This window comes from Poromitra crassiceps, assembly GCF_964638095.1.
Source record: "Poromitra crassiceps genome assembly, chromosome: 10".
Taxonomy (NCBI): Eukaryota; Metazoa; Chordata; class Actinopteri; order Beryciformes; family Melamphaidae; genus Poromitra; species Poromitra crassiceps.
The window spans coordinates 36,303,898-36,326,282 of NC_139631.1; the positions used below are offsets into that span (position 1 = coordinate 36,303,898).

Consider the following 22,385-nt stretch of genomic DNA (forward strand, 5'->3'; position numbering starts at 1 on the left):
TGTGTTCCAGAATAACCCATTGTTAATAACGTCTGCTAACGCTAGTGTAGCCGATGTTAGCGATCCTTGTAAAAAAGTTAGGATATTTCCGCTGCTGCCCTCTGATGTGCTCGCTGCTGTGCACGCAATGTGGACGGAAGCCGGGCACATATAAGGCTGCTATGGCGCCGCCCTAGGCCAGCGCTGGGAAATGTGTCTATAATGTGCAGAGTCTGTCCAGCCAATGACTGCTTGAGACTGGCTGCCACAGCTGTCAATCATCCATTTTTATCCCTTTTTATGTCAAATAACTACCGTACTTAAAAACAAACTGATCAGAAAAATGACCACTTGCACAGGCATTAGCATGATAATGACTATCTAAAATGATACAAACCACCTTTGGAAAAAAATTATCTGACGTATACTGTGATTATTTCGGTTGTGATTTTCCCATCCACTAACATGGGGAGGCGGGCCTTGTGACCTACAGTAATACTGGATTCAACCGCCAGAGCGGCGATCTAACATGCAGCGGCTTCACTGAACGGGACCAAAGCTGCAGCCTTGCTCGAAAGTCATAACACCAGCTTCCTTGAGCGCTGGCTTCTTCTGCATATTCTAATAATGTTGTCTGTCAGTATGGTGACCGACGGCATGTGTTTTCTGAATGTTATTCTCCAAGGTGTGAAGGTTAATTGTCAAAATACCTTAACCTGAATGTAGAGCATGTTTAGGCCAAACCTAAGAATAACTCAGATAATGAGTTTGACCTTGCCACTTTTTCAGGAACTAAGAAAATCAGATTTTTTTTTTTTTTTCATTTTTAGTTTATCTGCCGGTAAGTAGTTTTGAGTATTGCATTCTTCAATTGAAGTTATATCATGAAAATCACTTAACCCAACTGTTACAAGATAAATTGCTCATTTGTAGTAGCTACATTAGTTAGATTGTTTAAAATCAGTTCTGATGCTCATTGTGTTGTAGAAACGGCACTACATTGACAGTAACCATATTTTTCCAAGCCTTTCCTTTTGAGGAAAACAGAAGTGCCCAGAAATACACAGCAACAAATGCTTTTGTTTACTTTGCATTTCAAGTGTAATATATTCTTTCTGTTGGTGAAACCCTCAGATCTCAATATCTCCCCGACTGTTAAAAGATGATGCATGCATCGCCTCTCCTATAAGTTCTGCCTCATCTTCTGATTATTGTGCGCACAGCAGGAGAGAAGATAATGCCTCAGAGACAAGGCACAATGTGCAGACAGGCAGCAGGTACATTCTTTTGAAAAGAACTGTGTGTATAGACAAAGCACAGGTTGCACCAGGCTATACAAAGTACAAACTGTACATTCTGTTGAAAACCCACCAGTTTGCCTGAAGATGAGAATGATAATTATTACTTGAACCCAAAGAGACGAGCTATTATTTGATGCAGAGAATGTATCATTTATAAAGAGCTGAGAAAACAGCTTGTGGTACTGCATGTACAGTAATAGCTTGCCTCCACATGTGGTGTGACACACACACAGACACACACACACACACAGACACATACACATACACCACATACAGTACCAGAGATGGGGACTTGGACTTGAGTCACACTTAAGTCACACACAGTGACTTGAGACTTGCGCTCAAAGACTTCAGACTTGACTTGGACTTGAAGGTTTGGAACTTGTGAACAATCTTTATTTTTCTTTCTTTCTTTCTTTCTTTCTTTCTTTCTTTCTTTCTTTCTTTCTTTCTTTCTTTCTTTCTTTCTTTCTTTTTTGGTTCAGTAACATGAAGGAAATGTCTACTAATGTCATCTCTAATCATTGCTGCTACTGTATTCTAATAGATAAGGAGTGAGGATAATACAGTACATGCTTTGAATCCCTTAGTTTTAGCTATGCAGTGTTCTAAGCAGACCGGATGCCATGCAGCAGATGATAGAACACTCATCCATAGGGACTTGAGACTTGACTTGGACTTGTGACCAAAGACTTGAGACTTGACTTGGACTTGCAAAAAGTGATTTGTGAGCATCTCTGCCACATACACATGCACCTGCACGCACTTTCTCTCTCTCTCTCTCTCTCTCTCTCTCACACACACACACACACACACACACATTATGCGCACGCACGCATGCACGCACACACACACACACACACACACACACGCACGCACGCACGCACACACACACACACACACACGGACAGCAAAAGCTCAAATTGCTCATCGCTATTTTCAAAGATTAGCTATACAACATCATCCTCATAATTATTTCTGCACAACATATTCTGCTGCCGTTATTGTGAAAAGGTCACGTTACCATGACATGAAAAACACAAAGGCCTGCAAAGGCAGTAAACAGAGTGAAGGCAGCGGATGGAAAGACATTGCAAAAAAAAACTGTGACAGGAATCAATTTGACATAATGACCGTTTTCTACCTGTCATTCTGTGAACATGGTGTGAGCATGAGCACGATGTTCTGCTCCTCATCTCAACGTGATCTTTATGTTTGTGTTTGTTTTTGTCACTTTCATATCTCGTCCACTTCTCACCTGTTTCCACAAGATTCTGCAGAATGATGTGTCTCTTTTTTCTCTAACAAAATAACAAATCTCAGACCTTTAGGCTCCATGGCACGAACCTTTATTATTATAATATACAGTGCATCAACATGAACTTAAGCCATCTGGCATTGTTACATTGTTGTAGCTGCTGTAGCCGTTATACAGGAAGTGATGCGCAAACAATGACGGGGGCAGGACATAGTGATGGAAGGAAGCGTGTGCAGCCACAACATGATAGCGCCATCTACATGTCACAGCTCATATCAGCATATTATTCATACTTACCCTCCTCTCTGCCTGTTTGTTTAGTGCGGCACCTCTCTTTACACGTGTGTCCATTCATTTAGCCATTTAACGAGGACAACATTGACTGAGAGAGAGAGGTGGTGAGAGGGCCGATTTGATTTCAGGGGACAGAATTGGATTTGATGGTGGACATAATAGCTTTCATGTTCTTTTACGACGCCGAATGGCTTAGCGGGAGCTGGCCCCCCGATGGGTCCGAGATGTAATTCTCAGAAGGATCCCGAGCACAAACGTTCCTGTTTCTTGTTGTCCCGCAAACCGCTCCGAGCTTTCCACGCTGTCTCCGTAGCCCCGGAGCGATCCTCCCACTCCCAAATCCCATATAGAAAGTCATCCCCTCCGAATCTCAGATCAGTGTTTGCGAAAGTGCGCTGAGATCGATAAGCTGCCATGATGAACAATGGCTGTGAAGCCGGCCAGGTGCTCGCCAAACTGAATTGAAGGACTAACCTGCTGTGAGTGCTGTGCTCTCGTTAAGACGTTGGCAGAAAGCACAAAGACTGTTGTTTCCTCTCTTTTCTTTGTGCGCGCCCAAAAGAATCTGCACCTTGTGGCGGAGATAAGATGCATTCAGACGCCGCAGCCACAATTTGAATAATCAAATTCCAAATCTAATTCCACCCCACTTGCTCTGCTCTGATTTCATTCATCCACAAATTGCTCAGAGGAGAACAGTTTTGATTAGAATTGGTGAATTGTCCTCTGTGTATACTTTGCCTTATTTGTTGGGCGGCTTTAGCTCAGGAGGTAGAGCGGGTCGGCCAATGACGCAAGGGTTGGCGGTTCGATCCCCGCTCCCTCCCCAGCTGCTGTCATTGTGTCCTTGGGCAAGACACTTAACCCTCATTGCTCCCGATGGTGTGTAGGCACCCTGCGTGGCAGCCTGCCGCCATTGGTGTATGAATGGGTGAATGTAGACTACCTACTCATTGTAAAGCGCTTTGGATAAAAGCGCTATATAAATGCAGGCCATTTACCATTTACCATTTATTTCTACAATATGTTGGCTTAAATGCTGAATGGGGAATTCAAAACATTGACCACTGTTTCAACAATTTCAAATTCGCAACCAATTGCTGGTATACTGTTAAAATGATTATCTCCGTGTGTCATTAAAACATTGCCCCCCTGAAACACAGCTGTGAGATAGTGAACTCAGGCCCGTAGCTACCATTGAGGACACCGAGGTCATGACCTCGGTATTTTCACCCCCATTTTTTTTTTTTTTTGAGAAAAATAGCCCCGGCCCCCAGATCTATTCATCTGTCATTGATGTTTTAAAGCCCTCATAAATTAACATGATATATGACAGTTGATCAGAAATGCAACCATTTGCTTCCTCTCTGTGCTATAGAAGGAAGAGACAACTCACCACAACGTTCAAATTTTGCATTGGGGCTAGATTGGGGCTAGACTTTGGGGACAGTTCTATTGAAGTGAATGGATAAGTAACTCCCCTGTAAGTGATGTTTGTGTAGATGGGCCATTGTATTTAATTGAGCAGTATTCTGCCATGTGACCTGTATGCAGAATATAAATGATATTATATGGGGAGACATTTATTTTTTGTATCATTGTAAAGCAACAGCACAGTAAAGAGGATATTAATCTAACAGGATGTCTGTCGTTCTTTATAGATCTAGCCTTTTTATTTTGCTCTCAAAGTGCACCAGATTGAAGCATTTTACTTTAAAATGGACACAATTTTCGAACCGGGTGGCCACAGCCCCCCCTGGGCCCCCCACGCCGCGCAAAAATGACCTCCAACCCTGGCTATGGGCCTGAGTGAACTAACTGAGGTGTTGGCTTTGCAGGAGCGACGGCGGAGGCCCAGCCCGACTCCCTGCCCTCGGTGCCGGTCACCCTGCCGCACTTCGTCCAGGAGCCCGAGGACGCCTACATCGTCAAGAGCAACCCCATCAAGCTGCGCTGCCGTGCCGCGCCCGCCCTGCAGATCTTCTTCAAGTGCAACGGGGAGTGGGTGCACCAGAATGAGCACTCGTCTCAGGAGTATAAGGATCTGAACACGGGTAAGATCAAGCTCTGTGACCTTCTTCCAGCCAGTGGTAACAGAAACACGGAAACAGCATCAGAAAGTGTTGACTTTTCGGCATGATGAACTGCCAACTCCGTCACATACACCATTACACCCCCCTCGACTCCACCAGCACTGTGGTAGTGGGCTAATTACATGTCGCATTAAATGGAACCACACTTGCAGTGATTGGTTGCGAGCAAAACCATTTTTTTTTTTCTAGATCTGTGTACAAAAAGGATCGAATGCAGGTATCGTTTGATTGGAGATGTTTTGATACTACTTGATACTGGGTTATTTTATTCGATACCTTAAATGTAGTACCGATACCCAGCCCTAATACAGTCTATAAAAATGTATTTTCTCAGACAAGAACTTAAGATACAACTATGCTTTAAAAAGTACCATCATTTTGGACGGAAACCTCTCCATTAGAGACAGTTGTCACAGAAGGAGACATCCTCAATTTCTTTTAGCAACAGTGAAAATAATCCATTTCCATTCCAGTGCAGTCAGATCAATTGTTTTGCCTGTTACCTGTGCCTTTCACCAACGAGGTGAGAAACAAGCCTTTCATTTGACAGTTAGTTGAATGAATTGACACATGCATGAGGTCTCTAGTGATGATGCAGCATCTCCAACATGTGTCAAATGTGCTGGTGCATTGGACTTTCATTGTGTGTAGGTTACATTGTGTCACTGATGATACAGACTCATTGTGTGTAGGTTACATTGTGTCACTGATGATACAGACTCATTGTGTGTAGGTTACATTGTGTCACTGATGATACAGACTCATTGTGTGTAGGTTACATTGTGTCACTGATGATACAGACTCATTGTGTGTAGGTTACATTGTGTCACTGATGATACAGACTCATTGTGTGTAGGTTACATTGTGTCACTGATGATACAGACTCATTGTGTGTAGGTTACATTGTGTCACTGATGATACAGACTCATTGTGTGTAGGTTACATTGTGTCACAGATGATACAGACTCATTGTGTGTAGGTTACATTGTGTCACTGATGATACAGACTCATTGTGTGTAGGTTACATTGTGTCACTGATGATACAGACTCATTGTGTGTAGGTTACATTGTGTCACTGATGATACAGACTCATTGTGTGTAGGTTACATTGTGTCACTGATGATACAGACTCATTGTGTGTAGGTTACATTGTGTCACTGATGATACACACTCATTGATTGTGTGTAGGTTATGTCACTGATGATACAGACTCATTGTGTGGAGGTCTTCCAACACTTGATGCATTGATTTAGTGTTTGGCTCCGCTTGTTGATGACCTGTTGTTTCTCCTCCTGACCGCAGCCATTTAGAGCGACCTTCGTTAGGAATATCGCTGCACTCGTCTCTGAGATGGTTTGAGCCTAAAAGCCAACAAAGGCACAGAGTGCTCCCACAGCGCCAATAGGAAACCAGAGCCGGGTCAGAAAGTGTGTGCAAATATAGCTTGTTTATTTTAATCTCCTCGCAGCTCCAAATGGATGGATTTACCACGTCGCCGCAATTTCAAGTACCGTAGTTTCAGATGAGTCTTCGGCCGCAGACATGTAGGGAACAGACTTTCAAATCCTTTACTGTTATTGTCAGATGCTCTAAACTAGACCATTATGGGCTCATTGGGCTGTTTATATATTTTTTACATCAGCCAATCATGTCATCCTCCACTGATATGATGGAGGTTCCTCTCTGACCACAGACACAGAAAAAATCTAGAAAATGTATGTATGTGTATATGTGTATGTTATGCTAAAGGAGCTAAGTCAGGAAGCACTAAAGCACAGTGGCGCAGTGGTAGGGCTGTCGCCTCACAGCAAGAAGGTCCTGGGTTCAATTCCCACCTGGGATGCTGGGGGCGCTGGGGGTGTGTCCCCCCTTCCCATGTCCTCAGTGCCTACTGCCCAGGTGGGCTATCTTGTCAAAAGGGCCTTTCTGTGTGGAGTTTGCATGTTCTCCCTGTGCTCCACTGGGGTTTCCTACAGATAAGAACTCCCCACTAAAAAAAAGCACTGAAGCTCTTTTGGGTAAAGCTCTAATCTAAATGCAGCCAAAGAATGTGCAAAAGACTATTTTGAAAAAGGTGAATACAGCTCACCTGACGCTGGTGCAGATTTTGAGGCCAAAGGGTGTGATTGGACGTGCTCCCACCAATCAATGTCCATCAGCTTTTTGTCAGGTGGAAGCGTGTTGATTAGAGGACCTGAGTGGGGCCTCCTGAAGGGATTTCCGGTGAACAACAAAGCCAACGTGACACCGTGACTGGAAGGCTCTGTGATTACTGGCTGTTACAACGTGCTCTATCTTGTATTCATGAAGGTCCCTCCACAGGAAAGAGCGTTTAATTGCTTCTAGAAGTTCATTATAGTGTGATTGCTGTGCTGTGAAATTGTTGTGAGCTGGATAATGGCAAAATCAAAGTCGGATCTGCAATTGTTTGCCGCTGTGCGAGAGGAGGAAGTACTGTACGAGGGACTTGTTGGTATTAGCCAGTTGCAGCGTCAACATCCGCCATCTGGGAAGGAACAGGCTAATTCATGGATTTTCGCAGATAAAGATGGGATGCTGGGATATCATGATAGGCTATAGCCATTGTTGGATATCATGTAAGGTAGTCTATAGCCATTGTTGGATATCATATAAGGTAGTCTATAGCCATTGTTGGATATCATATAAGGTAGTCTATAGCCTCTTGTTGGATATCATATAAGGTAGTCTATAGCCTCTTGTTGGATATCATATGAGGTAGTCTATAGCCTCTTGTTGGATATCATATAAGGTAGTCTATAGCCTCTTATTGGATATCATATGAGGTAGTCTATAGCCTCTTATTGGATATCATATAAGGTAGTCTATAGCCTCTTGTTGGATATCATATAAGGTAGTCTATAGCCTCTTGTTGGATATCATATAAGGTAGTCTATAGCCTCTTGTTGGATATCATATAAGGTAGTCTATAGCCTCTTGTTGGATATCATATAAGGTAGTCTATAGCCTCTTGTTGGATATCATATAAGGTAGTCTATAGCCTCTTGTTGGATATCATATAAGGTAGTCTATAGCCTCTTATTGGATATCATATAAGGTAGTCTATAGCCTCTTATTGGATATCATATGAGGTAGTCTATAGCCTCTTGTTGGATAGCATATAAGGTAGTCTATAGCCTCTTGTTGGATAGCATATAAGGTAGTCTATAGCCTCTTGTTGGATATCATATAAGGTAGTCTATAGCCTCTTATTGGATATCATATGAGGTAGTCTATAGCCTCTTGTTGGATAGCGTATAAGGTAGTCTATAGCCTCTTGTTGGATAGCATATAAGGTAGTCTATAGCCTCTTGTTGGATAGCGTATAAGGTAGTCTATAGCCTCTTGTTGGATAGCATATAAGGTAGTCTATAGCCTCTTGTTGGATATCATATAAGGTAGTCTATAGCCTCTTATTGGATATCATATGAGGTAGTCTATAGCCTCTTGTTGGATAGCGTATAAGGTAGTCTATAGCCTCTTGTTGGATAGCATATAAGGTAGTCTATAGCCTCTTGTTGGATAGCGTATAAGGTAGTCTATAGCCTCTTGTTGGATAGCATATAAGGTAGGCTATATCATATAAGGTAGGCTATAGCCTCTTGTTGGATATCATATGAGGTAGTCTATAGCCTCTTGTTGGATATCATATAAGGTAGTCTATAGCCTCTTGTTGGATAGCATATAAGGTAGTCTATAGCCTCTTGTTGGATATCATATAAGGTAGTCTATAGCCTCTTGTTGGATAGCATATAAGGTAGTCTATAGCCTCTTGTTGGATATCATATAAGGTAGTCTATAGCCTCTTGTTGGATAGCATATAAGGTAGTCTATAGCCTCTTGTTGGATAGCATATAAGGTAGTCTATAGCCTCTTGTTGGATATCATATAAGGTAGGCTATATCATATAAGGTAGGCTATATCATATAAGGTAGTCTATAGCCTCTTGTTGGATATCATATAAGGTAGGCTATATCATATAAGGTAGGCTATATCATATAAGGTAGTCTATAGCCTCTTGTTGGATATCATATAAGGTAGTCTATAGCCTCTTGTTGGATATCATATGAGGTAGTCTATAGCCTCTTGTTGGATATCATATAAGGTAGTCTATAGCCTCTTGTTGGATATCATATGAGGTAGGCTATTGGGTTTGGGTGCTGTGCTGCAGCATTTGAATCACAGTGGGAGATCATGTAGACCCATTGGAGAGCAGACTCCAAAAATAATATTTCAACAATCAGCAAGACTTTTTACTTGGCTACATTATGCAAATGCCTTTCCACTGTAAGCCTTCATTAGAACCTCAGTTCACACAGTTTAAGTGATCCAGCTCAGATGGGTGATACATGGTAGAACAGCAAGAAGTCTCTGTGGTTCCCTGTGTGCTTAACACCGCCTCCACCATCCACCGCTGTCACCAGTGTGGTATGAAAGCCATTTTAATAATTCCACCACACTGTATGTTCTGACAGAATAGAGAGAGAGAGCTGTATGTTCTGACAGAATAGGGAGAGAGAGAGCTGTATGTTCTGACAGAATAGGGAGAGAGAGCTGTATGTTCTGACAGAATAGAGAGCCGCAGGGATGACGTATTTTTGTAGTCAGAACGCGGAAGTCTCGGACTTCCTGGTTCTTCACTGTTTCTGTCTATGGGATTTTTGAATGGGTTTTTGCCGCGATGCTTCAAATACGGTCTCTGGGCAACGCAAGATTAATCAAACGCGAACCAGAGTTCAGTCGGATAATCTTCACACATGAGGACCACTTTCATGAGTTTTGTAGCGTAAATGCGAGCCCTAGAAGTAAAAAGCTCGAGCTAAGATAATCCAGAACTACACACTGTCGCATATGCTTCCACGTCACGTCAGCACTCAACCTGGACTGTTGTTGATGTGTGCACTGATTACCCCGGGCTGAACGGGGCTGAACCAGGTGAGGGAAAGAGAATTTCCGTGTTCGTCCTTTGAAGCGGTGACGTTATTTACGTATATATCCCCATCGACTCAACAGTGTAGTCGCATTTAGCCGTTTGCTAGCTAGCCGCCCTTTTAACGGCACGTAAAAGCTTCAAAACTCATAAAAGTGGTCCTCGTGTGTGAAGATGATATTACTAAACACTGGTTCGCGTTTGATTAAGCCAGCGTTGCCCAGAGAGATTATTAGAAGCATCGCGCCAAAAACCCATTCAAAACTCCCATATAGGCGAAAACAGTGAAGAACCAGGACTGTTAGCATCGATGATTTCTGGACTCGTTCCTGCGGCTCTCTATAGGGAGAGAGAGAGCTGTATGTTCTGACAGAATAAGGAGAGAGAGCTGGGGAACTGTAATAATTGCCCAGTTTGTCTGAAATTTGGTGTGCAGTGAGCTGGAAAAGGAGTAAGTAAACAAAAGTGTAGTGAAGCTAAACATGCAGCAGGCAATATAGAGACAGTCCGCATGTATGGGAACGCCCACAAAATGTTAAACGGCTGGCGCGCGAGTGGGGTAAAACCGCCCATATATCTCATGGGCTGATCCAAAAGACGGTGCTGCGGCTCTAAACTACAGGTTTGGGGGTTCTAGAGCAGAACACAAGACGTCTGCTCAGATGTGCGTTTACTGCCGTGGTTAAATCCCCGATCGTGTCTGCCTGGGCTGGGCTATCAGCTAAATTCTAACTTTGCTGAATGGATAGAACGGGGGTTTTTACCCCACCCTGACCACGCCCCCAGCCAGGCTGAGCCAGCTAACCCAGCGTCTATTGTGGGCGTTCCTAGAGCCTGTATGGGCGTTCCCAGATATGCCGACTGTCTCTATACCTCAGGGCTGGGCGATAAAATGATCTCGATAGGGGATCGCGATAGAACTCATGTCAATAATGACATGAGTCACGGTGGCTCAGTGGTAGAGCTGTCGCCTCGCAGTCAGAAGGTCCTGAGTTCGATTCTCGCCTGGACACTGCGGGCGCTGTGGTTGTGTTCCCCCCATATCTTCAGTGCCTACTGCCCAGGTGGGGTATCTCGTCGTAAGGGCCTTTCTGTCTGTGTGGAGTTTGCATGTTCTCCCCGTGCTCCCCCAGGGGGGTTCCTCCGTATATAAAAAGCGACCACTGCTCCTGGCCTGCCCTCCGGAGGAAAGGACAAAGCCAGGATGGGTTAAATGCAGAGGACAAATTTCACCGGCCACCGTCAGCATGTGTGTGTTTGTGGCCCTCCGTGCATGTGTTGATGTGTAACCGTGTGACAATAAAAGACGGGCTTGTCCGTCTGAAATCGTTTTTTTTTTTCGTTTTATCACATGTTTTACTCGGTATAGGATCGATAAGCCTATCACAGCAGAAATAGATGCGACAACAGCCAGTCAGTCTGCAGCTTTTGGCTGACATGTCAAAGTAAACCGTCATTGAATACCACAATCATTCTGTGAGCTAGAACGTGAAGAAAGTGGATGTCCTCTGGAAAAGAGGGGGGAAATTGTGGCAAGGGACACTAGTGAACTTGCGTTATCCTCATGTGAGGAAATTGCTAACAAAAAAGGTAACGTGAAATACTATTACACCTTGGAGCTCGTTGTTGTCCTTTTCGTCAGATAGTAACCAAAGTTACTAACCGTTAGCTAACCGGACAGCTAACGTTAGCCGTCCAACCGACTAAACTACGGATGCTCCGATCGATCGGCGCGCGATCGGAAATCAGCAGATTTTCAGCCTAAAATATGAGATCGGAGAAGTTATTTGCGCCGATTGCAAAACTGATTGATGACGCAAAAGACGTGAGCGGAGTTGCGGGCCTTCGTAACGGCAATATTGCGGGATCTCTGTGTAAAAATGGCTAATGTAAAATATTGATGTCGAAAAAAGAAAATGTGCTGCACTTTCAATTTGACGGATGAAATTAGGCCGATATGTAAAATGGAAACTGTTCTATAATAGACTGCTATAGCTGCTAAAAAAAGAATAATAATCGGTGATCGGTTGGGCAGATATTTCTCATAGGCGATTGGCGATCGGTGGCAACAAACGTGATCGGAGCACCCCTAGACTAAACATGTGTGTTTGTGTGCGCATGACAGCCACCGTCACCGGGACATCTAACCGGTGGTGTCCGGTGTAGGAATGTAGTGAAACCACCGGGCCAGAGAGCTGAGAAACCGCCGAATGCAGGCAACATCTTGACGGCAATGAGCATCGAGCTAGCCGGGATCCTGTCAATGTTTTTCAAAATAAAAGTATTGAGGATGAATGGAAAATGTATGGCCTGATAATTCTGGCAAGTTGGTCTGGCAGGTTGTGGAACTTTTAACAGTAATCTACAAAGTAGGAGTATAATTCTGCTTTTCTGCCCCTCTTTTGTTGTTATTCAGTTTTTTTTATGTTAATAAACTATTCTAAAGTGTAACTAATGACTGGTTTCTTCAGGCTTCATCAATCATTATCAGGATAATCTTCAAACTGGCAGCATTATCAACTTACGGTATATATCGTGACTCGTAATAAATATTGATATTGATCAATATGAGAGAAAAAAAACGTGGTTATATTTTTTGCCATATTGCCCAGTCCTACGATACCTGTTTAAAAAACACTGTGAACATCAGTGCTGCTTTTTGCAAATTTTATTGCAAATAAAGCATCCACCTTCTGCTACTTCAACACCTTTTGTGGCTTTAGGATGCCGTTACCTCTGCCTCAGGCTAGATGGGAATTGAAATCAATTGAGGAAGAGGAGGGCGGGACTGACAATACACTTCCTGCCTCAGGTGATAATTTGTATAATTTGTAGCTTTAAAAGGAGGCAATCATGTGCTGTGTTTAATTACCTTGAATCAATCAATTCGTTCATTTTGATTCAAATCGTGACGACAATCAATTGCTGTATTTGTATCATTAATTGGTAATAAAGTGCCAGATAAGCTCTAATAATCATGATTGTGTTTCTATGCATGATCGTTGGCTGCATTCTGTCTGCATTATGATCAGATGTTGATCAACAGGAGAGTAGGTGGGGAACGTGGGAATTTCAACAAAACATGGTGGGTGTTGAGCCATTAGACATTGTACAGTCTGTATTTACCGTTTGTTTGAGGTGGAAAGGGTCATCTCTTACCACTCTCTCGTAGGAGGCGACAGAAACACCGTCAGGCCGTTCTCGACGCAGTCGTGTTTTGCAGCTGCTGTGAAGCCGCCAGGGAGGGAAAAGAGTGATGATGACATTCCCATCGCAATGACTTTTCCTTATCCACATGCAGAGCTCCCTTTAATACCAGTTAACACGTTAAGTGCCATAGCCGAGATAATTCGTCTTACATAATCCAACGCTTGAGTGCCAGAGCCGAGATATCTCGTCTTACATAAACATTTTTTTTTTTTGACGGTGGGACATCAATCAACAACTTTTACATCTTCGAGATCACTATTGGAGCAAGAGAATGTGTATAATCTATTTTACCGACCCACTAAGTGTTGACAGTGCTCCCCCAGACGAGCGAAATCAAAGAAAAAACTGCCGCGGGGAGCAAGCCATTCAAGGAAATGGCGAGGCGATTTTACAGTAATCCATTCCACACTTGTCTTGCCCGAGAGCGGCCGCGCAGGCAGCCGCACACAGAGAGCGGAGAGCGATTTGCAAAATAGATTATAGGTGAAACACACTTTGAAACACCTCAGAAAGGCCAGAATCAACATCTGCCCATCGCCCACGCATTCCCCGGCCCATCTTGACTCGCACAAGGAGCGTCCGCACGCAGGCAAGCAGGCAGGCAGGCACGCAGACAGGCAGGCAGGCAGCAGCAACGCGCTTCTGACACGCCCGCTGTAGAGCCAGGAGGAAGGAGGAGAAGACACACGGAGGGAGGAGTTTGAATGAGAGGGGTGTTTCCTGTTGTTATGGAGGAAATTACTGTTCAAAACTATTGTTTAGAATGTCTGACGGTCTTACTGATGCCAAAAATGAATGGTTAAAGTGACTGTTCTGTCGAATTTCACAAAAAGCCATTTATCTCTGAATAAATTTCCAGACGCTGAAACCATGCTGTACTCAACGGCTAATATCTACATAACTACTAACTCTGCAAACTAACTCTTTTAGACAGAGAAAGCACACATTCTATTAGTTATTTTTAGATGATTGGTGTTCATGAATTCTTAACAGAAAATAATCCTCGGCTCTTGTAAAATGAGCCAGAATCCTCAAAAAAAAACCTGGCACAACTTACCTACAGGATGAAAAAATGGCTGGCACTCAATGTGTTAATAGGGTCAGTATGCTGGAAGACGCATTGTACAGTCTGTTACATAGTTGGTTCAGCCCCTCCCATCCAAGCAAGCTGCCTTTCTCTTCCTGATTGATATTCCATTGGTTTAGACCAGACACGTTGCCACTTTGCCACTGCCACGCCCCCTTAGAAGACTGGTGAGCCAATGAAGTTCCATACCATTGACAGACTGCCCAATCACAAGCTGATGAAGAGTACAATTTCTTACTATTGGCGGAGCCTGGAGTGCATTGTCTCTATATTAAATTGTCTCTGATTAGACTTATTAATGCTTCCTCACTGCAGTATGTATCACCCCAATATCCTGTTTCAACAGGAAATACATCAAATCAAGGCAGTAAGGATGCTGTCTCATTAATAATTTCAAAGACATGTACTGATGATACAACTATACTGTAGAGACAGCCATTAGAGGAATCCAGGGACCCCCAGGGGTCCTTGAAGGAGTTCTAGGGGTTACCAACAAAATGACAAATCATTTCATGTCACTCTAGCAGTTTAACTAAAATAAAACGATTATCCCAATTAGAGAATGTAGAGATTGACTATTGTAATCAGAGGTCTCACTCTCACCATTATTATCTCCGCACATACAGTCAGACAGTTACACACTAAATCAACAACAACAGAAGACAGTATCCAATAGAGACACTGCATGAAATAGGCTACGCCCATCACGGGGGGGAAACTCTCCATTCAGTTCCATACACCAGCGTCATTTTCCTTGAATTAAACATAGCTCAAAGCTGTTGTGTGGTGGGGCTGCGTAGACAACAATGTAAAAAAAAATCGGCCAATTAAAGTTTTTTTGTACTCCCGAGCAAAACACGGAAGCCATTGAGAATTGGCGAGAAGAAAAATGTGGATCTTACTATCAAGGAAGTAAGTTGGAGTGTTCATCTTCCATACAGTATATGATCTTAGTTGTGTTCAACACGTGACATAGGAGAACGCCAGGATTTGGGGGGGGGGGGGGGGGGGGGGGGGGTTTGTTTCCCCCCGTTTTGGGCGTGGTTTCTGAATGATGACACGCTCCACAGTGTCTCTATCCAATTGGGGTCCGGGGTCTAATCTAACGTGAGTCTGTGAGCACAATCAGGCTCTTGCAGCTTAACACCGGCTCTACCTATAATGCCGCCTTCCATCAGCCACGCTCACCGCCAACCATTCTGAAAGTGAGATTCATATTCATGAAGTCAGATTACACTCGGCTTGTTCATCAGCGTTCTCAAGTCAATAATTGGCTGCCGCCGTTCTCCTGATTGACACCCCCCCCCCCCCTGCCCCCCTCCTCCTTTTCTTACCTCGCTTCATTATCCACACTCTCCGCCTCGTCTCACCCGTGCTGCCTTCAAGGCGGTCGGGGGAAAATGTCTCCTCCTCGCTATCGGGGGCCCGTCCCAAGCAGTTGCATTAGCAATTAGAAGGGGGCCCGAGGATGTCGCCGCTGCATGGGCCCGCCTTCCATCAGCGGTAAACTCATAACTGCAGATAAGGGGCGGTCTTAGCGGCGAGGCTTTGTCCCCGGCAGCCAGTAATAGACAGCAAAATTGCGTATTGGATTAGCTCGGCTAATCAGAGCAGCAGATCAGTGAAGAATTGGAATGTTATTGATTAGGACACGGGGCCTCAATGCCACCAGGAGCAGCCGATAGCATCTCTTATTTACCAACTAGCCTGATGAATCACTATAGGCGCTGATAAAGCTGACAATGCCCTTGAGTTCCGCAGCAGCGGCGGAGGCGAAGGGAGGACTCTGTGTATCTGCAAAGTGTACCGTAGAACAACAGAGGAGAGACAATTGAGTGGAGGAGTGTGTGCTTTGTTATTGATTGCGGGTTCCCCCCCACACACGATTTTCCACCCCCTCCATCTCTGGAAAACACAGTCAGCAGCTGTTTGACTTTAAAGATTAGCGAGTTTATTTCAGCATCGCTATTTACAGGCAAAATCCACCCTAAGGGCCTGTGTCCACCTAGCTTCTTTTCATCAGCTCCGGCGTCTATTTTCAATTGTTTCCAATGCGGGGAGAGCGTATGCGAGCGCACACGGACGTGTAGAGAAAGTGCAGAGCGCCCAGCGTCATTTTTTTCGGCGTTTTTGTGCGCCGGCTCCCAGCGCTCCCAGCTGAAAATATTTTAACTTTTCAGAAAGACGCTGGTGTCGGCTGCTCCTTTTCTGGTAACTAATCATATGGAAAAACTATCGCAACAGAGACAGAACGGCTCAATTGTGGGAGCAGATCGGCTAGACACTTAATATTTCTGGTGAGTGTTGTGCTTACTGCTTTTAATAGCGTAGCCTACCTGTGTTGTTAGCTTGCTAGCTGTCAGCTATCAAGCTGAACTAACGTTACTTGCAGACTGCTTCCTTGTATATTGTGCGCTGGGATCAGCATTCCCCAGCGCATTCCCAGCGTTTAACGTCGAAAAAAAACGCTAGGTGGACACAGGCCCTAAGACACTTCAACACTGGGGAAAAAAAGCAGTTATTGATGCTGTACCTTGCTTTTCTGGGCAGATTGTGTTGTTTGCTGGTGTATTTTTGTTATTCACATGCATACTGTACATGGACATGTATCGATCGATCTCAAAGCTTTGATTGAAATAAAGGAAATCAGTCAGTGAAGTAGACGTAGACGAGGCATAATCAGTCAGTGAAGTAGACGTAGACGAGGCAGACGAATGCACCACAAAAGTCAATTATAACACAAAGTAACTAACGTCAGTAAACATCACAGGTTGCTGATATATTTAGATTGTCTCTTGCAGACAGAGGATTGATCTGTTCTCACCATGCAGTCTTGACACATGATGCTGAATTTCAACACTTCACTGTTAATGCCAGGATATAGAGTCGGTTAATGCCAGGATATAGAGTGTGTTAATGCCAGGATATAGAGTCTGTTAATGCCAGGATATAGAGTGTGTTAATGCCAGGATATAGAGTCTGTTAATGCCAGGATATAGAGTCTGTTAATGCCAGGATATAGAGTGTGTTAATGCCAGGATATAGAGTGTGTTAATGCCAGGATATAGAGTCTGTTAATGCCAGGATATAGAGTGTGTTAATGCCAGGATATAGAGTCTGTTAATGCCAGGATATAGAGTCTGTTAATGCCAGGATATAGAGTCTGTTAATGCCAGGATATAGAGTCTGTTAATGCCAGGATATAGAGTCTGTTAATGCCAGGATATAGGCCCCTATCGTTGCATCAGCGTTGTTTCTAGGCCGAGCGCCTGGCGCTGCGCAAATCAGTGGGCATGGACCAGCGCACTTGATATCTTCGTGTTGGCGCTACACGCAGCCTAAAGCATTACAACCACGCCTTTTAAGCGTAAAATTATGCACTGTCATGCTCATTGGATAAGTGCAATAAACGAATCGCATGCTTGCCTTTTAAGCTCCAATTCCAGTGGTCCAGCAAAACCAGACAAAAGCCAAGCGCTCTGTCCCCCCCCCCCTCCCTTCATCCAGTCTGTCTGTCTCCATATATAGGCTATTATTCCATATTATTATGCTTCTCAAACCAATCTAACTGCAGTTTAAATACTGCAAGCATGTAAATACGCTACACTATAGCAAGATCAAAGTGAAAAGAATGTTCTTTTTTTTTTTTTTTTTTTAAGATTAAAGGCATCAGCTAGAAAAATATAGCCTATCCCTATATGATGAGATTAATAGATTGGTGAAAGTTTGTCCAGAAAGATATCGTTTTCTCTCCCCTGCTAGGATGGTAGGATATGCACATAAATATAGCCTACATTATGTAAAGTCATTGCATAAATGTGTTTTTATTGTAAAACTAAAATGTGAAGTAGAGCCAATTTATTGGAGCGGACATCACAGTAGGACATGACAGAAGCGCGTTACGCTGTCACTTATCTAAATCACGTTAAATCGACAAGGGACATATATAGGCCCAGGATGACATATAGGTTTCACATAGGGTGGTGTTTTCATTTCGATGTTTTATTTGGTCCAATATTGAAATGTTCTACAATTGCAGGTTGTGTTACCATTACACATTATTTAGATTGACCTAGATCTATTTCGGCTCATTTGGTTGCTATTTAGTAGCGAAATGGAGTACCGCATTGCATGCTGGGACATTCACAGGCAGTGAACTTACAACTGCTATTTCCTATGGGACGTGTGTTGTGTCTGTCTGAGCGAAGGAGTCAGAGAGAGACAGTCGTATTGTGCCTGTCAGACTGAGGAGAGAGGGAGAGAGTGACACAGAGAAGGGTGACAGAGGATAGCCAGAGGATAGCCAGAGGGGAGCGCTCCGCGCAACTGGCGCACTGAATAGGCCTGGTTTTCAAAAGCGCTAAGCGCTAAATTTACGCCAGGTGGGAAGATATCATTACGCCGATATTTAAGGCCGACACGCCCAGTCTCGCCCATTCTGGGACTGCGCTACACCCATTCGGCCTAAAGCGCATTTGGCAGCGTAAAGCCATATTGATATCTTCCCGAGGCAGGCCCAAGGCACGTTTTTTTGCGTTTAAGGCCCGTTTTAGCGTCGAAGGCCTGTGGGAGAATAGGGCCCATAGAGTCTGTTAATGCCAGGATATAGAGTGTGTTAATGCCAGGCTATAGAGTGTGTTAATGCCAGGATATAGAGTATGTTAATGCCAGGATATAGAGTCTGTTAATGCCAGGATATAGAGTCTGTTAATGCCAGGATATAGAGTCTGTTAATGCCAGGATATAGAGTCGGGTGAAGCAGACAGATGTGGTTTCTGATCAGGTTCTTTTGTTAAAGGCATCATTAAACACAGTGAGGAATATGCAGTGTTACAGCAGCTTACAATATATAGAAGTGAGTTAAGACCAGAAGAGGAGAGAAAGAATAATCTAGATGATCTGGTTTTATTCTCAAGAGCCACGTTTTTGCATCATCAATTCAATACAGTCATGAGAATGCTGCGTTTACATTGCTCACATAAATGCCTTCCCTTGTGTAAGTAGCTTCATCGTAGCTGTTTAGTTATTCATTTAGGTTCATTTCTTTGTGTTTATGAAATATGGCCAACATTAGTGCATAGTCCAAAGAAACCTGCAGCAACTTGCCCAGCAACCGATCAACTCTTGAAAGAATATTTTTCTGATGTGTTTTTTCCCCCTTTTACATTCAGTGCGTCTATTTATTCTCCTCAACCCAGCTGTTGGAAACCTAATTACCATTTTATGTGTTACTTATTATTTATATATATAATATATATAACAGATTGCAACACATTAGCTTGACAGTTGAATGGAAACATAGCTACTGTTAACTGTTGCTTTGATTAAGTTCATGTTCAGAGTATGAATACATCTATATGATGTGCAAGATATTAGTCACATCACTGGGGGGTGTTTGGACAGTGAACACCATATAATCTAAATTATGTCCACTGGAGTTTGGCCAGCTGCCTGCAATGCTTTGAGGTGTTCATTTGTACAGCTACTATCTTTGTTTACATGCAGCTTTTATGGCTTCTAGTTTCAGTAGTAAAGTGAATACGAAGTACTAGTGCAGTACCCCTCTGCCCCACCGCTGCAGAGAGCGCTGTTCGCTTGTTTATTCAAAGTATATTAATATTGAATGTGTCGCGTGTCCAAATTGCACAAAATCTGACACTGCACGACACGTCCTTGGGTCCCCAGCAGCACACAGTGTGAAGTCGATCGGACGAATGGCTCTCGAGATATGCGAAGGACACACTCACATAACAGAGATTCCTTGCTTTATAATATAGCCTAATGAAGGGAGGAATATGACTGCAGGAGGGAAATGATCAACATTGTCAATAATTAGAAATGATGTAAAATGGAATGAAAAGAAGAAAGAAGAATATTAACTCACTGGACTGATATAAGAGTAGGATTTTAGCCAACAGCTTTAGGGTGTCAGTCTCTAAAAGCTGCCGTGAAAGTGCCCCCACAAGGAGCTGCTCCTCTCGGTCTCAGTGGAGAGTTTAAGTGTCTCGTGAAGGTCTAAATCTTCTGAAGCTTCTGAGGCTTTTCCACCCTGATGACAATAGAAATGTTGGCCAAACACTGAATACTAAAATGTTCATCCTACAAAATATTGGTGCAAAATGTTGTGTGTCAGCAGCTCCAAAAATACATGTACTGATATGAGAAACACGGTGGAACCCTAACATTAACAACACCTTCTCCTGTTACATGTTGTGGGAATTTAAAAAAGGCTTTGACAGACAGCGATTTTGGGCTGTCCCAGACGAAAGATTGTCTTGTGACCAAAGATAGCCTAGGACGAATTCTGACCCTGTCAGAAATGTAGGCTGACACAGCTACGACGATGTCTGATAACAACCAATAGAATTGCTGCATGATAGACCCTAATGCTAGTAGAGGAGGCTAATAAATAGTTGACGTTACCTCAAGCTCTCTCGCAAAATCGGCATCCCGTGTTGGCCTCTGTTCCCTACCGCCACGATCGAGCGGGTCCACGTTCTCCTCCTCCTCCTCGGATGTTTTTTCCATACACATAAATTCCACTTTGCAAGGGCTTCATTCTTAAAGCTTTGTTGACATCTCTACCACAGACAACTGTGGCGCACATTGAGTGACGCGTAGCTGCGGCGCGCGCTGCTGCTGCTGACGTTTGATTCTTGCGTGTGTATTGACAGGTATTGACGGAGAGACGTGCGTCGTAATCGTACAGTCTGCACACATCAAACCTGACGTCGTACCCAAGTTTATTAGATCCAACGCCGCACAGTGTGGCCTGCAATAAACTTATAAGATTGCTAAAATCTCACAGTCTGTAGGCGGCAACAACCGCCAATGGCAACAAAAATCAGTTTTACTTCATGCTGTTTTCCCCATAAGATGCAATCCTCCCATAACTTCCATCCGTTTGATGCTACTCTCTATAAGGTGTACTATGAATTTCCCATGATAAATATTCATAATCATAAACTAAGTCTAGGTGGGTTTCTCTTGAACTCAACACAGTCCTTCTCCTGTTTCCTGTGAACAGACCCTCGCCGCTCTCCTCACATGGCGGTTGTCATGTAAATCTCGCCTCGCTGTCGCATCAAATCTGAGAGACGCGTCGCATGGGCCCGCTGGGCCCGCCGACTGGTCTCCTGGGCATACCTGCCAACATTAGGCTGAACAGGAGGGAGATGGGTATCGGAAAATACACTACTATACACTATACATTATTTTTTATCACTATTAAGGGAGATTAATGTGAGAAATTACCAATTGGGAGCGAGAGAAAGGGTTAAAAATAGGGAGACTCCCGTGAAAATCGGGAGTGTTGGCAGGTATGCTGCTGGGTGTCGGTTGGGGGGAAACGGTCCCGCTCCCACCCCTCCGCTAATCATGACTCCTGCTCTGGGGGGCACGGTGGCTCAGTGGTAAGCGCTGTCGCCTCACAGCTAGAAGGTCCTGGGTTCGATTCCCACCTGGGACGCTGTGAGCGCTGAAGGAGTGCGTGCCCGTCCGCATGTCCTCGAGTGCCCACCGCCCGGGTGGGGTCGTCAAAAGGGCCTTTCTGTGTGGAGTTTGCATGTTCTCCCCGTGCCTCCCGGGGGTTTCCTTCATACAGGAACCCCCTTCACCAAAACATGCAATATCCTGGTTGCTATTGTGGTGCCTCCTCTGGTCGTTAAGGGCGCCTGTTCGGAGGGAGGGGAACTGGTTGGAATAGCGTGATCCTCCCACGTGCTATGTCCTACCGGTGAAGCTTCCCCTGTCAGGTGAAAAGAAGCGGCTGGCTACTGCCCATGTCTCGGAGGAAGCATGGTGCCAGTTTCGGCTCTCCCCAGATCGGCAGAGGGTGGAGCAGCAACCAGGATACATACATTAAAATTAGCACTAATGGGGCCAAAATGGGATAAAAAATCTGGAAAAATATATATACCGGTATATATTTTTTAAATCGTGATTCCTGCTCTCACCAAGGAAACCAGCCTCCACCGGCTCTATCAGGGGAAACTCTTTATCCTTGTTTGTTCTAAAAGAGGACACGTGTTTACGCTGTTAGGACGCTCGCGTTCGCCTTTATGTGATTTTAATTGAGGCAGTTAAGCCTTCCTTGGAGGAATATGGCTATTAAGCACTTTGAGTTGTACACAAACAGGTTGGGTATAGACACGCGCTATTCAATAGTTACCCATGGAGCTGAGAGAGAGAGAGAGAGAGAGGGAGAGAGAGAGAG

The 22,385-nt window shown here is 44.1% G+C and overlaps 1 protein-coding gene across 1 annotated transcript in view; it reads left to right on the forward strand.

Annotated features, from left to right (window-relative positions):
- The window catches only part of LOC310784414 (netrin receptor UNC5D-like), a gene marked incomplete at both ends in the record, with an annotated part of 230,136 nt that overhangs the window by 103,014 nt on the left and 104,737 nt on the right, over positions 1–22,385 (forward strand). The window contains one exon of the mRNA XM_083645417.1: positions 4,671–4,886. Coding sequence (XP_083501543.1) covers positions 4,671–4,886 — 216 coding nt within the window. The remainder of the gene's footprint in view (positions 1–4,670; positions 4,887–22,385) is intronic.